General features: G+C 45.0%; 2 protein-coding genes across 9 annotated transcripts in view; one reads left to right on the top strand and one right to left on the bottom strand.

The window, feature by feature from the left end:
* Positions 1–1341: 1341 nt before the first annotated feature.
* On the top strand, positions 1342–7120 carry LOC309598509 (putative glutamate receptor; the record flags this gene model as incomplete). The annotated part of the gene is made up of 7 exons (XM_082329178.1): positions 1342–1990; positions 2872–3098; positions 3958–4055; positions 4597–4814; positions 5381–5606; positions 6225–6472; positions 7019–7120. Exons 1-7 carry the CDS (start codon positions 1700–1702, stop codon positions 7118–7120), a joined length of 1410 nt encoding a protein of 469 aa, XP_082185304.1. The 5' UTR covers positions 1342–1699.
* The window catches only part of PANK4 (pantothenate kinase 4 (inactive)), a 27174-nt gene continuing 18829 nt past the window's right edge, over positions 6559–14903 (bottom strand). For 2 of the 8 annotated variants that reach the window (XM_082329172.1, XM_082329173.1), the window contains exons 11-18: positions 14573–14724; positions 13077–13132; positions 12450–12499; positions 10940–11047; positions 10427–10527; positions 9848–9916; positions 9070–9261; positions 7192–8160 (exon numbers count right to left, since the gene is read on the bottom strand). In XM_082329172.1, the coding sequence (XP_082185298.1) occupies positions 8082–8160; positions 9070–9261; positions 9848–9916; positions 10427–10527; positions 10940–11047; positions 12450–12499; positions 13077–13132; positions 14573–14724 (807 nt within the window). In that variant the 3' untranslated portion in view covers positions 7192–8081. Of the gene's footprint in view, positions 7061–7189; positions 9262–9847; positions 9917–10426; positions 10528–10909; positions 11652–12449; positions 12500–13076; positions 13133–14572; positions 14725–14903 lie in introns of those variants that run through there. The other 6 variants (XM_082329170.1, XM_082329169.1, XM_082329174.1 and 3 more) reach the window with 6 other exon arrangements.

The raw sequence follows: 14903 nt of genomic DNA, 5'->3' as shown, positions 1-14903 counted from the left end.
CGAGAGGGATAGGCAAGGATTTTTTTGTCTTTTGTTTTATTCACCCTCTTGTTCGGTAGGCATAAATATTTTAAACAGACCTAAGATGAAATGTGACTTTTTTGCTTTTATCTAAGAGCAAATTGTAGCTTATCTGGCAATGACAACATTGCTTCCAGAACACTCTGCATTAGGTAACTTCTGATGACAGTTTCAAAGACAAAGCTCATCCCTCAAATCCTTCCATTGGAAAGAGGGAATTGAAACAAGATCATTCAGCTCCTGGAAGAACCGGAGCTTCTTTTGCAGATCTTGCACTGCACATATATATAAATATATATATATAAATACACACATGCACACAGATGCTCTCTCACTCTGTCTAGCAACATTATTGTGTAATTTTAGAATAAAGGGATACACTTAAGACCCACAAATCTTACAGAATTAGACAGCTTTACTGGCAAAAGCTTGAATTGCTCCAGAGTAGTACTGATCAGAAATCACCTTGAGTTGTGGGACTCTGCGAGGTTGGAAGATGTACCCTTGAATTCAGCGTTCCGTGCAGAAGTGGATCCGTGTTTCCTCGGCTCCTCCTCGCAGGTTTCCTGCTGTTCTGTGTCTCCTGGAATTGCTCTCTAGTGAGACCTTAATTGGCCGCTGTTTTGTCAGCAACATGAACTGATCTGTTTGGGAGTACACAGTACTGTGCATCTGAAGAATTGTGACAACATTTAAAGTGATTTTTATTCAGACAAGTATGCTGACAACATGCAATGAAGTGAAATGCTTGTGATTTATTAATTAACATTAGGGAACAGTGGTGGTGAGGTTGCTGCCGTGTACAGGGGCAGATTTGTAGCTGGTTAAACACGTGCACACACACTCCCGACACCCACCCCAAGTCATAATGTGAGCCCCAGCTAAGTGAGGCCATGGCTGGGACTTTGAAATCCAATTATTTCTTCTTCATTTCTTGATTTGCAGGCCACTGACTCAAGGGGACCAGAAGAGGCTCTTCCAACTTTGACTGTCACAACAATCCTGGTAAGGCGGTGACACAACACTGAGAGTGGCTGGGGAGAGCTGGAATTATACTTCGCCTTTTTTTTCCGCCCATATATTTGCAGGTGCTTTTTTGGGCTGTCTTTGACACTGATACCCCTGTTCATCACAGACTGTTTTTGGAGTGCTGCCTCGGTGGTGTAGAGGTGCAAGCTGTCTGTGGTTTGCAACGGGAGGATGTGAGGGCTCTCAGCCCACAAAATGGACTTCTATAAGTGACTGCTCTGCGAAGACAGCCAGGCCTCTTCACTCTGTTTAGCTACACCTAAGGGTTGTCATGTTACCTAGTTGTTGTTTCTGTCCTGCAGTGGAAATACGAAAAGATCACATGTGTGCAGGGATTAAAAACAGGCTATAAAAAGAAAGAAAACGCATTACTACATGCACCATACAAGCAGGACTATTCAGAAGAAACTGCAGCAGTAAATTTTCTGATTCTGTCAGGTTCTGCACCAGCATGCAACCCTCACCTGAGGCTTTCATGGGCAAATGAAATGTGTTTGGGCTTTTAGACTGAGAAGTGATTATCACTTATTTCTGTGGTACACGTGGCTTGCAGAATGCAGCTCTCCTGCTGGAGCTGTAGTCTGTGACTAGTGGTGGCACATGACGCCAATGAATCGGTTTCAAGTTGGGAAATGCTGTCCCCCCGATAATGTGGATAGAGGTCTTTGGGGAGGGTTCGCCAAGAAATGCTTTAATTCACTATCAGTTGCACTGCAGACTGTGGGAGCATGTAACTGTGTGTTTTTCCCTCAATACGCAGGAAGATCCTTATGTCATGGTGAGAAGTGCGGAACTGGAGGGATACTGCATTGACTTGCTGAAAGCACTTGCTGCAATGCTTCACTTCAGCTACAAGGTGAAGGTGGTGGGAGATGGGCAGTACGGTGCCGTCTCCTCCAGTGGGAACTGGACCGGGATGATTGGCGAGATTTTGAGACAGGTAATTTTCAATTTATATTTTTGACAAACCGCAGCTCTAGCAGGAAAGAACAGCACTATCAGCTCTTGGACTTCATTAGAATTTGCTCAGGGACTGAGCAACTTGGAGTCATTCTGCCTGTTGTGTAGAACTAATGAATAGCAAGACCTATAATTGGTTTTGCCCTGCAAATATGGGAACTAAGGAACAAGGAGACAATGGCCATAGCAGGAGGTCATCGTTACAACAAGGCGCTCCTGGTGCAGTGCTTGTCTTGTCTCAGAAGCTACCCAGTGTTTCTTTGTAGTCTGAGAGACTGCAGTCATCTTAGCTCACTAATGAAACAAAGATAATGGCTTTAAGAAAAACTTACCTTGAACTTAACCAGTAGGTGAAACTTGTCTCTTCCAGAATGGTAATGCCTTAGGCTCCTCAAGGGGATGCTCGAATGCACATCTTACCCCATCATGCGCCGTCCCCTATGGCTAGCGTTCTGTCATCCATCAGTAACGTTTGAATTAAGCCTTCTTTGCTCCTCTGAACTCAGTACTGTGTCCAGCTGTCAGTCATGTAGATGCTGCAGCCACAAAAAGAAAGGAACATGCCCTCTGGTTTTGGTAAACAAAACCAATGTGGTTCATGGTGCACAGCCTCAGCTTGTGCTGTGATGCTGTAGCAGGAAACCAGGAGCCCCAGATGCCAACCAGCACCCCACTATGAACAATGCGAAATGGAAAACTATCCTGTTTCGTGGAGCTCACAGTCTGGTAGCTGTCTGTTGACACAGAGAAGTGATTTGCCATGCAGGTATCTGCCCGCTCAGCGGGGGAAGCATTCTATTTGAGTGACAGAAATCTTCAGGTCGGTTGGATGGTTGATTATATTTTATCTCTATCTTATAGGAAGCAGACATTGCAGTGGCTCCATTGACAGTCACCTCAGCAAGGGAAGAGGTGGTCTCCTTCACCACACCATTCCTGCAGACTGGGATTGGAATCTTGCTTCGAAAAGACACCGTCTCCCAGGAGATGTCTTTCTTCCACTTCCTGGCTCCTTTCAGTAAGGAGACCTGGACTGGCCTTTTATTTGCTTACGTGCTGACGTGCTTCTGCCTCTTCCTTGTTGCCAGGTATAAATGAACTTGTTTCACAGATTTCGTTCAAGTCAGCTGCTTTCTCGGCTATGAAGAGATCTCAGTTTTAAAGTACCAGGGTGCATTTTGCTTTGAGGAACCTTCTGTACAGGTCCAGAACCAGGGCTAATAAAGCTTAAGTCACATCAGATTAAGACAGCATTAAGAGTAGGATCTCCCCACGAAGAGCACCGTATATCTTGACGGGAATTACCTAGGGTTGCTAAAAGGACTCTGTGTTTGTACTTCAGCTCTTCTTTCTCACTTTTATGACATTTGTTTTGAACTACAACCACGTTCCTACGTGCAGGTCTCTCTCCTGGTGTATTTTTACGCACCGTATCCTGCACTGACTTGTGGAAGAGATTCTCTCTGCCACCACTCCACCCCCTTCCCAGGAGATTCAGCTTTCTCCCCCTTTCTTGATTAGGCTGCATTGAGGCTCTCTGCAGCTGCAGTCTTGAACAGAAGCTCTGTTGCTGCTTTTCTAGTTTTATGCACAATCTTTATCGGTAAGGATTTGCTCCAAGGAGCAGCCTTCAGTCTGCTGTTACGGAACAGAGCCACTACTGCCAGTCAGGTGGGCCAGGGAGATAGATTACGCCACGGCTCGGGAAGAAAGTGTCTGGCAAACCTGTGACTGGAGTCCCTGAGCCATCACTGTTGCAAACTACTTGAGGCATTGAGCAGGAGCACCTTCCTCTGCACTGGTTAAACTGGAACGGGGGTGAAGGAGGAGCTACCATGGAAGGAAAGGGCATTTCCAGGCTATCTGCGCTGCTGCAGTCACGCTGCAGGATTATTTGTATTTTTTTTCCCCCTGAATGTCTGGTTTTATCCTGTCGTTTTCCCACAGACTGAGCCCCTGTGAATGGAATGAGCCAAAGAATGAAGAGAACCACTTCACCTTCCTAAATAGCCTCTGGTTTGGAGCAGGAGCACTTGCCCTGCAAGGTGAGCTGGGAGAACTGCAACAAGGAGGCTCTGGGAGCACTGTGGGGGTTTCAGCTGATTGCATATCCAGCTCTCATCTGTCTGTAACACTGGTGTGCTGTCCTGGGGAGGGAAAAGATGTTCCAATAGGGACACCTGGCAACAGTGAAACTCCCAGTTTGGGGAACTTTGATTACAGACTTGTTGGAATTGTACAGATGGCTGGGGCTTCAGTTGAGGAATGCGTATTTTCTGCTGTAACAACTGCCCCAGGGAATGTCAAGCTAACCATCGCACGGGTGCTTTGGAGAGTGGAGGTTTTTGTTGTTTTTCACCACTGACGTTGCTTCAGCTCTGCGTTGCATGCAGTTTTGATGCAGTTCAAACCAGCCATAGCAAGTCTTTTCAGGCTCGTGCATTAAGTAGCTGCAGGGCAAGTTTTGCAGTTTGGCCTTTGTTTAAAGGGAAGTCTTTAACTCAGGCTCACGGATCTAAAGTTCTTCACCTCTCTCTCACCGTACGTCACCTCCCATACGTTTTATCGGCTCCTCTGGTCGTGCAGGTGTCACCCCTCGGCCCAAAGCGCTCTCTGTGCGGGTCATCGCTGCTGTCTGGTGGCTGTTCACCATCGCCTTGCTGGCTGCCTACATTGCCAACTTCACCGCTCTGCTGAGCTCTGGCAGTGAGCAGCTCCCAATCCAGACTTTTGAAGATCTTGTGAAGCAAAGAAAGCTTGAGTTTGGGACACTGGACGGCTCCTCTACTTTCTACTTCTTCAAGGTGCAGAGAATCTCATTGTGCACATACACACATGCCATAGAACTGCTAAGCTGGGGCCAAGTGGTCTAGCTCAGGCCTAATGGTCCTTACACCACCCTCGCTGTAGACTCCATCAGTTTTCCTGTAATACTTCAAATAATGCGATCGATATCTGATGTTTTGTTCATCTCTTCTTCCACCTCTTCTCGGAGAGAAGAGCATGCAGAGGACTATATTTTTATAGAGTATTCCCTTTTAAGAAGGCGATGCTAGTCCTCAGGGGTTATCCTTGTGTACCTTGAACAGGAGGACTGACGTAGGTCATGTCTGGGTACATTAACTGGATGCCTGCGAAGGTTGTTTTTGGCGGGGGGAGGGAATATTTAATACTTATATCCCTGTAACACTGTGCATTAGAGAGGAAATCCATGCTAACAGTATGCTGGTTTTCAGTACGGAGGGCTCAAAGGGCAATGATTTAAGTACTCTTATTCTCCCAATTGTTTTGCAATCGTTGCACATATATGCAGATTTTTTTGGATGATTGTTTTACGCTTCAGTTTGACACTTGGATTTTTGGGCTGCAGAATTCCAAGAATCCTATCCATCAGATGATCTATGAATATATGGACAAGAGACGAGACTACGTGTTAGTCAAAACCTACCAGGAAGCGGTTCAGCGTGTGATGGAATCAAACTACGCCTTCATTGGTGAATCGATCTCTCAAGACCTTGCAGCTGCCAGGCACTGCAATTTGATCAGGGCCCCTGAAGTTATTGGAGCCCGAGGATTTGGCATTGCCACCAGCCAGGGTTAGTCACCGTGCACCGTTTCTGTCCCGCCTCTCCGCTTGCCTTTCATGGGTCTGAAGTAGCAGATTGACAGAGCAGAGAGCCTGCCATAGCCAAGCCCTGAAACTTGCACACGGTTCTGCATTAACACTAATAACCTAGTGTGAACAAACTGGTAACCTGCTAGGCAATGTTGTCGTTCTGTAGATGAATTACCACTAGCACTTACCGACTCTTACTCTGAACTGCAAAAAATGCCAACTCTCAGGGGTGTCACTGGTTTCCGTGGGGTTTTTGGTTTGGTTTTGCCTCGGTCCCAGTAACGCAGAGCTCCTGGTGCAGTTACAGGTAGACAGTTTGTTCTCTTGTGGAGCGTGACTGCTTGTATTTCTCAAAGCACCTTCACTCTGTCATTACTCTGCAAGTATTGTCATACCTCTGTGGGCAGGACAGGAACGGCTGTGAGCTAAGAAAAGCGCTGGGCTTAGCCTGTTGCGTTCTGTCTGCAGAACGACCGTCTGACAGTTAGGAAGCAGCACCCAGCTGAGCCCGCGTGGTAGCAGAGCAGCGGGTTGCTTAAAAATGTTATAGTGGCTGTGATCTCTCCCATGCTCTTCTCTTTCATTCTACTGCTGCCAGCATCCCTGTGGACCAAGAAGCTCTCCATTGCTGTCCTCAAACTGCGGGAATCGGGCGATCTCGACAACTTGCGTAACAAGTGGTGGGAGACCAGTTGCCTCCACAGAAGTAGAGAGCGATGGAGTCCCCTGCAGCCGCAGGCCCTGGGTGGGCTCTTTCTTACCCTTGCGATTGGCCTTGCCTTGGGCGTGATTGCAGCTGTGGTGGAGCTGTCGAACAAGAGCAGACACGCCGCGGGGCACGTAAAGGTAGGGGACGCTAGTTATCGCCTGCCTGCTTCCCTGCCTCCCGCCCGCTTCATGTGGACAAGCTAGGCAGCGGCGCTCCGCTGTGCCGTGCCGATTCCCACAGGGATCTTGCTTTTTCTGAGGAAAGCAACGTGGTGTGGGGAGGGGGGAAGGCATGCTCTGTGTTCACTCTTTAAAGCGCTGAGATTTCATAGCTTGGGCCGTGTGAACAGGGTAATGATAATAAAATACCCCCCACCCCCAAAGTATTAAGTAGAAACATATACTGCAATTCCTAGGCAGCCAAACTGCATTCCAGTAGGCTGAGTGTGTACAGAGGACAGTAGATCATCGATAACAAGTTTATTCTCAAGTATGGCTGTTCTTAAAGTCATTTGACAAGCAGGAAAACACATGTAAATGAAACTGCACTAGTATCTGACTGTGCACCCCGGTGTTCCCGTTCTCGCTCCATCCACTCCAACGGATGGGTTGTGCAGGCTTAAGAGGCGGACTCTGCGACAGAGAACAACTCATCCCCTTGTTGCCTCCCCTTGTGTTTTTCAGAAATCTTGTTGCTCCGTTTTCACAGAAGAAATGTGCACTCGTCTACGTATAAAAGAAAATACAAGACAAAGCCAGGAGACTTCAGGGAGGGCTAATGCTTAAGAAATCTTGCTTAAGGAATGGGCACGTATTAGGTTTATACCATACATATTTCATAGGAACTACATCACTGTAGAAAGATGTTTTTCTGCAAGTCTAGAGTGTTAGTTTTCTAATTACAAACACACACAGAGAGCACTTCTGGAGCTGGATACAGAAGAAAATTAAGTGGCTTGGAAGAATTTAAGTTGATAAGGGATAGAGTGTAACTGTTAAAACTAAGGGAGGTTAACAACTTGGTGAATAAAGTTGAGATGGCTAAGATGGCGGATCCATATTTAGTTTAGAAGTTTACTATGCAAGTACATGAATGCCCGTAGGAGTAAGTGACTTGGGATAGGTTAATACGACGCCTCTGCTTATTAATTGCAGTATGAGGTACAATCTTGAAAAGTAAAGCTCTCATCTGACTGTTCCAATCAAGAACAACTTCTTCAACATCGTAGTTATAAATAGACTGTACTCTTCCCCTCTTCTAAGCAGAAGATGCTGGTCACTGTGAAGGTCATTTCTGAATCAGAAACAACAGCACTGTTGCATAAACTCCAACACGCAGGACTTCACTTAACTGCATTCTCTGCAGTGGCCGAAAGCCCGAGAACGGGAGACCTTGCAATTAAGGAGCTACCAGACTTAAGAAGTGCAAGACATGGACTTGTCCTTTGTCAGCTTCCCATCATAGGATAAGGTTCCCTGCTCAGCTATAGAGGATCTTTTGCCCCAGTTAACCTGATCAAGAAGTCCTTAGGAAGAAGATTGATAGTTGAAATGCAACAGTACTACAGCCTGACGTTTGGTGATCAGTGGATTCAAACAAAGTACACGTTCACCAGGCAAGGGTGAGGCAGTGCGTAACGGTATTTTGCATTATTCTCTTGCTCTCAAAGAGTCATCTTTGAAATTCATGGGGAACAGTTAGCTCAGCAGCATATTAAATAGTTTTCTAATTAAGCTGTTTTTCATTTCAGAGCTGGAATGACTGATGCATGCACATGCTGGTTTGCAAATTCATGGTTAAATCACTCCATTTATGTACTGCACATCTGATGGAGGGGAAAAAAAGCAAATTCAGTTACTTGGAAACGGCTTTAACTGCTCTGCATGAACAAAGAGACTAATTCCTGTCAGTCCCAGCATTAAATAACTGAAAGCAACAGAAACTAACAGGCCCGTGACAGGAAAATAGCCGGGTGTTTCTGAACGCAGCAGTACACATTCACTGTGAGGGTAACTTAGTGAGGCTCAGCTCCCAACTACTGCTACGGGATTCAGGATAGGTGCAGAACTCCCCTCCCACCCAACGGTTAGCAAGAACAAGCAGTGAAAGCAATAGGAGTTACGAGTTCTCCCAGCTGCGGGTAAACTTGTGCTGTTCGCTTATCGGCTGTGCGCTCTCGACAGTTGTATTTCAAATACAGCTTAAGCAATGGTGGCTGGGTTAGAAGGCGGATGAGTCCTTCCATCAAATTAACTGCACAGAGCATGAAACGTTTTAGGTAAGTTTAAAAGCTGACATGGAAAATGCAATGTCAGATTCACTCAGCACTTTAAAAACTATTTGGTATGTGCCATGTCACTGCTGGCAGAGTAGGCAGAGATGTATAAAAAAAGGTTTCATTGACATTTAAATATATTTCTATATGAATGTCTCACAGAACAAAAAAATAAAGTCTTTTCATCACAAATACTGCAGCATTAAAATAAACACTTACCAAAATAAACAATGAGTGATATACATATATATATTTGAGTGTGTATACTATAGAGTGAATCATATTGTTGCTTTTTAAGTCACAAAAGCACAATATAAATACGGAATTTCCTGTGAACTCTTTTCCCTGTTGTAATAAAAATACATTCTTTACAGTTAAAGTAAAACTAGTGCAAGTCCATTCTGCTGCTCCTGTTCCCCCAGCTGACCAGATACGCATCATTTACATGGCACTTCATACTTAAAAATGACACTGAAAATTTTCCCTCCGAGGCGATCCGCAAGCCAGGAGTTTTTGATAACGGCAAGCTTGAGGCTCTCACAGTTCAAAGCCGCGTAGTAATTCGTGTGGATGGCGCGCCCCATGCCTTCGATGATAACCAGGTCTGTCTGCCGTTCTCTGACCAGCACAGCCAAGCCTTTATCCAGCCGGCTGAAACGAGAGGTCTGGTTTAGAAACAGTCATCCTGACACGCGACACATCAAAGGCAGGCTGTTCTAAGGGCTTTATCGTTTACACAAAACGTGGCGGGGTATGGAATTTCGGATGGAATGACTGATGCCAATAAAGAGGAACACCTTAAATCAAAGGAAATGAGATTGAAACATAGTTTTAAAAGCTTCGTAAATGCATGCAGAATTGGGATTTCCCAGAAAACACAGGTAAGTTCTGTCTCCAATAGAGAAACTCATTAAAAATAAATAGGTTAACAACACGAAATGCTGCTGCTAGTAAGTGGATTTCTTGGTCACGTGCAGGATTTTACGTCATCCATAACTAAGCTGCTCCTGAAGCTGACCCTGCGTCACTGCTGACCACAAGTGTGATCAATGAGATGTCCAACAACGAGTAAGGCTTGATCACTGTTACAGGGCTGTAAATCCAGACCAAGCAACTCGTAATGGTTTTGCAAATGTGATTCCCATCAGGAAAGGTGGCTGAGATACTCCAGAGCTAAGCCTCTGAGCATCCTGCAGCTGATGGAGACAAATAACAAAGCAGTGCTTTGCCGATATACCTTAGATCTAGGCACGGAGAACTCGAGCCTGTCTGCACCAACAGCAGCTTCTCCTCCCTCAGTGCAGATCTTTATTTAAAAAAAAAAAAAAAAGACAAAGATGTTAAACAGCTACCTCAACAGGGTCATGCAAATCTGGTAATCAGCCAGACGACAAGGACTATCTAAGCCGTCTTTGCAAAGGCTTCTTTTCCTGCTAGGACGTCACCAAGAAACATAATGTTTCCTTGAGCAAAAGGATCATTTAGTCAGCTGCGTATCCTCTACTGGGGATACTCCAAATGTGAAATAGATGGATTTTCCTCTATTCTTTTTAACATGGAAAATTTATGTTTTAGTAGCTTGAATGCTTATCAGGGAAGACACAGACCAGAAATGTAATTACGGGTGTTCACGAAAGATCCAATTTCTAAATTTTTCACCTTAATGAACGTAAATGATCCGCCTTAGCTTACCTCCAGGTTGCAGATTTCAGACACTAATAAACACAGTTAAATATGAACTAAGTCTGTACCAAGGAACTTGCTTTTTCCTTCTACGCATTGTATGACACGTAACGAAGGCTGGTTGTATGCTTACTGAATAACTGGATCCATTGCTGCTATCCGTTCCGTAACAATCAGGGACTCGCTGTAGGTGACATCGTTTAGGGCAGGGCCAGAGTTACAAGCCAATATAACCTGAGGTGAAGATGTCGGAAGAGTTCACCAATTAATGCAGTTCACACATGGCAGCAGAGCCGCTCCTCTGTTTAAAACTCACCATTGCCCGACGTGTTTTACAAAAGAGGGAACGCAAAGAGAAAGGCTGGAGGCCCAGTCCTCGTCTCCCCTCAGTTAACCAGCGATTTCAGGTCTTTCGACGTTACAGACCCTTGTTCAGCAAACTCGGGTCTGACAGAGGCGGGCTTGGCTTTGCTGCCTCTCACAGCCTACTTAAAGTCAGACTCTGGAGTCCCAGGGATTTGGATTATTCCCAGTTTAGGTGTTAGCAGCCAGGCTGGTAAAGCGTGCTGCCGGTGGGTAGCTGCCAAACCGCTCCCCAGTTACCAAAGCTCCATTACATAGTGAATTCACGGTGAAACCCACTTACCTCTGTCCCTCTAGACAGCAGCTCTCTGACAAAAGGAAAGACTCCTAAAATTATGTCTATTCCACTGTTATCTGCGAAAATTAAGGCACATTTATGAGGGGGACCCTCCTGTAAGAGAAAACCAATGTATTCAGGATTGAGTTCACAATTCATTTCAGTGAAAAGTTTGTGTTATTTAGAAGAACTCACTTGCAGACCCCACGTTTCATACCCTTAAATGACTGGCAATTTTGGCTCTCAAGCAGCAGCATAACTCATCAGAACATCACCTACCCTCGATCTTAGGAGAAATCGGTTTCCCTAACATCATTATCTTTGCACGGTTACTTAAAACAGCCTTTAGTTACTTTACTTTGTTTGAGAGAGGGCTTTCAAAGGCCATTAGTAAAGCCTACACCTGCCAGTTACGGACATGCCTAACTCCAGCAGCTCTGAACGGGAAGGGCGTTCAGAGGCTTCTGAGCCGCGGGCAGCCAGGCCTGTGATCCTGCTGGCGGGAGACGAGGCCCTGGCGCGCGTGTGGTTACGCCGTGCAGCTGGGGAATACCGGTCTCCAAAATGGAAGCAGCAGCACGGGCAGCTGCCTACGTGAACGCGCTGGTTTTCAGGGTGAACCTACCTTTGTGGCTGTTTTAAGCTAGCATGCTGTAGGGTGAACAGGATTCCCTTCTGCCAGGAAAGGGCAGGATGGACTGCTGGGGGCAGTGACATCCTAAAATGAAAAGATATTTCCTATTCTCCATTAACCTTTTAATTTGTTCTAAAGCTGAAGTTATGAAACTTAGTTCACTCCAGTTCATACCAGCAGAAGAATTTTTATAGTGAACAATGCTTAATTCCTAATAAAAAACTGTCAGGACAGTGCTTGAAGTTCCTTAATTATCACTGCTATACAAGATCAGCTGATACCTTTGTTTTAAGATGTAATACGTAATGATTTGTCATAGTCTACTCATACCAAACCTTTTTGCTATCATTTCCAACATAGAGACTTACACAAAGAAACAAAAGCTTTTCAATTAACCTTAATTAAACAGTAATAGAGATCACACAGGGCAAAAAAAGCTTTGCTAATTGATAGGTTAATTACTTTCAGCAAGCTCCTAAAGCCATGTTGCTCTTAGGCTGGGTACTCAGATGGAGGAACAAGCCATTTGCACCCGAGGTTTCAAAGTTATGGGGCTGGCTGTACGGCAGTAAGTGCCCTGGGACAGAAGGGCCAGGGAATGGTCGCTTTGGAACAGCTCTGAAAGCGGCCGGGTTCCAAATGCTGCAGTTCCCGAAGGAATTCGGCTAAGAAGCTTGGTAAGTAACGAAGCGCCAGACTAATCCCTTTTATTCCTTTCTTTATGGTAAGGCTGCTGAATTACCGGTACTGTGTTAGCAGAGTTCATTTTGAGTTGTCTGAACAGAGTTCTGTTCAATCTGTTAAAACCCCAAGATTAATAAGGTGATTTTATGATGAATGTATTGGGTCACTCAGTGGTTAGTGACGATCATGGAGTCGTACCTTCAGTCGCTCTAGCCACTGGCTGTAGGAGTCTTCTAACCAGGGACGCTCTGTGTCACAGACAAAAGCACGTTAGCGTTTCTTTGGGGCAAGCAGTACTTCTGTACATCATGAAAAGCAGGTGGTGCCTCTGTGCAGATGCATTAAAGCATTTGAGCTCAGGTTTTGAACGTTAAACGTGTAGATTCAAGGAGTTCCTGAGATCTTAATTATGGGAATAGCTCAATTACAGCAGTTTTGAAATGGAATTTTCATAATACAGCAATGGAATCATGCAAGCTGGCTATCGTAACGACTCATCCCAGGACGGATGGTGTCGTACGTCCCAGGACGCGATCTCCTTGACAGGATTGGAACAGCTATGAAAAACAGCATGGGCAAGCTAGTCTGAGTATCTGTGCGGCTAAGACTTCCCTTCAAGGAGGGAGGTTTTCAGATTTCGATTCCTTTGGAACACAAACAGGAACATCCCACCGAAACTCCGTGGCCTGTTTCCGATAACCCTAGCAGGTACTAATGATTGCTTGTCATCCGGGGAGCAGAATTGCCCCAATAAACACATTCACACTCCTCTACTCTCATATTAACACACTCCACTTCCAACCACCACCACAGATCTCCCTCTACCTTGTAGCTTTGACTTGGCTTCTTCAAATCCAAATTGTGGCTCAGATTCCAGAACACTGCATCAGAAGAGAAATAAAGGGTACACAGTTAAGCAACTTCATCTCCCATAAATGTAATTCAAACATTTCTTTAGCAGGTGGTCAGCAATTTTATTGCATCAGTTATAATGGGGAGTGTGAATAGGTCCGGCGACTGAGAAACAGATACTTTGTGCTTATGTTAAAAACAAAAGGCTCAGATGTACATTAAATTAGAGTTCTTACGCTAAAAGAAAAAGGCTTCAGCAATACACAAGTGTTTGCAGGCATTAGACTACAGGCAAAAAAGAAACCTTTTGGTCTGCAGACCACCATAAAAATGTAGTCACGATCTAAAATGTCTGGGTGGTAAAACAGTGCTTTACAAAGTCTAATTTGAAGATTGGGCTGCGAAAGTTTTTTAAAGTTGTACCTGCGTGGGGAAAAAAAGGAATTAAAATAACCAGATACAGGTTTTAAAAGCCACTGCTGTTGGCTACGCGTGACGAGGCTTTACGTAACGAGATGGCTGGATTCTAAGCTGTCAGCTAAGCTACCATAGCACGGGGGATGCTGGCCAGCCGCGTCTCCTAAAGCTCCTGAAATCTAGGCCTACGTGCCGTTTAACTCCGTCTTGGTTCCTTCCTTCATGAGAGCTACACAACACGAGTGGCACACGGACGAACGGCTCTAACTGGTGCCAGTTCAGGTTTCTGGTTGTGGGCAAGATCAGAAGTAACACGAGACCAAGAACGCCCACGTAGCCTTCAAGCACCTTGTTTTTAATGGACTTTTCCTGATTTAATGAGGGAAAACTCCTCCCAGATGCAGAAAGGGGAAGGAAGGGCTGAATGGCAGCTGTAAAACAGCGTCCCTCTCCCATGCTCTTGGATCTGTACGACCAGGCCCACAAAAAGAAAGGTCTAGAATTGAAAAGTCAAAAATATTTCAAGACTGTTGGCATTCATATCCTCAAATGAATTCATGGCTGCTGACAAGATATGAGGAAAAAAAGCTCTCCAAATAGTGATAGAAATGTATGTTGATCAAAACTAATTAGTATTTAGTCATCAAAAGAGACCACCCGATGGAACTCGCAGCCCGCTGAATATATACTGCGACATCAGGACAACGGGAGGCTGCAGAAAAATAGCGCATTTCCTATTCTAGGACCAGAGTACAACACCCCCCCCAAAGCAGTGCTAATAACAACGCTACAAGCAAAGCAGCCAGAATATGAAATACTCTATCGCTTAATTCAAGCATTCACAGTGACGGGTCTGCCAGATTTCAAGGGTGGCAATGTAAACTTTCCCGCACCACCACAATGCTTGTGAGTAAACAACCAACATTTGCTTAAGATGAAATACAAACTACAATTACAGTTAGATTGGTGCACTTTATTTTAAAAAAAAAAAAAAAAGAACAATTGGATATTCTGTATCTTAAAAGGGTGCTTTTAAAATATTTAACACCTACTCTGAGACTGCTTTTGCTCCCCAGTCAAAGACATTCCCCGCAAGAAGTCCTTTCACCAGAGCAAACTGCCTCTCCTCCCAGCCTAATGAATCCAAAGATTCGATTACGCTTTGAAAACATTTTAAGGCTATGCCATTTTCTTTCTGCTTTACCTGTAAGAAAGACATGAAACATTGGATTTATAGACAAAAATTTCTTACCCATCATTGGTTGTCTCAGTCCCAAGACCACGTTCAAGCATTCTCCTCTACGTTCATGGCCTCTAATGGACCAACAAGTTACCGTTATCAGCATGCTTAGTAGCGACAAGAAAAAAGTTTCCTGGGATTCT

This window comes from Platalea leucorodia, assembly GCF_965183815.1.
Source record: "Platalea leucorodia genome assembly, chromosome: 17".
Lineage (NCBI taxonomy): Eukaryota > Metazoa > Chordata > Aves > Pelecaniformes > Threskiornithidae > Platalea > Platalea leucorodia.
Note: the sequence above shows the minus strand (reverse complement) of the source record. Positions and strands in the feature narration are given on the sequence as shown.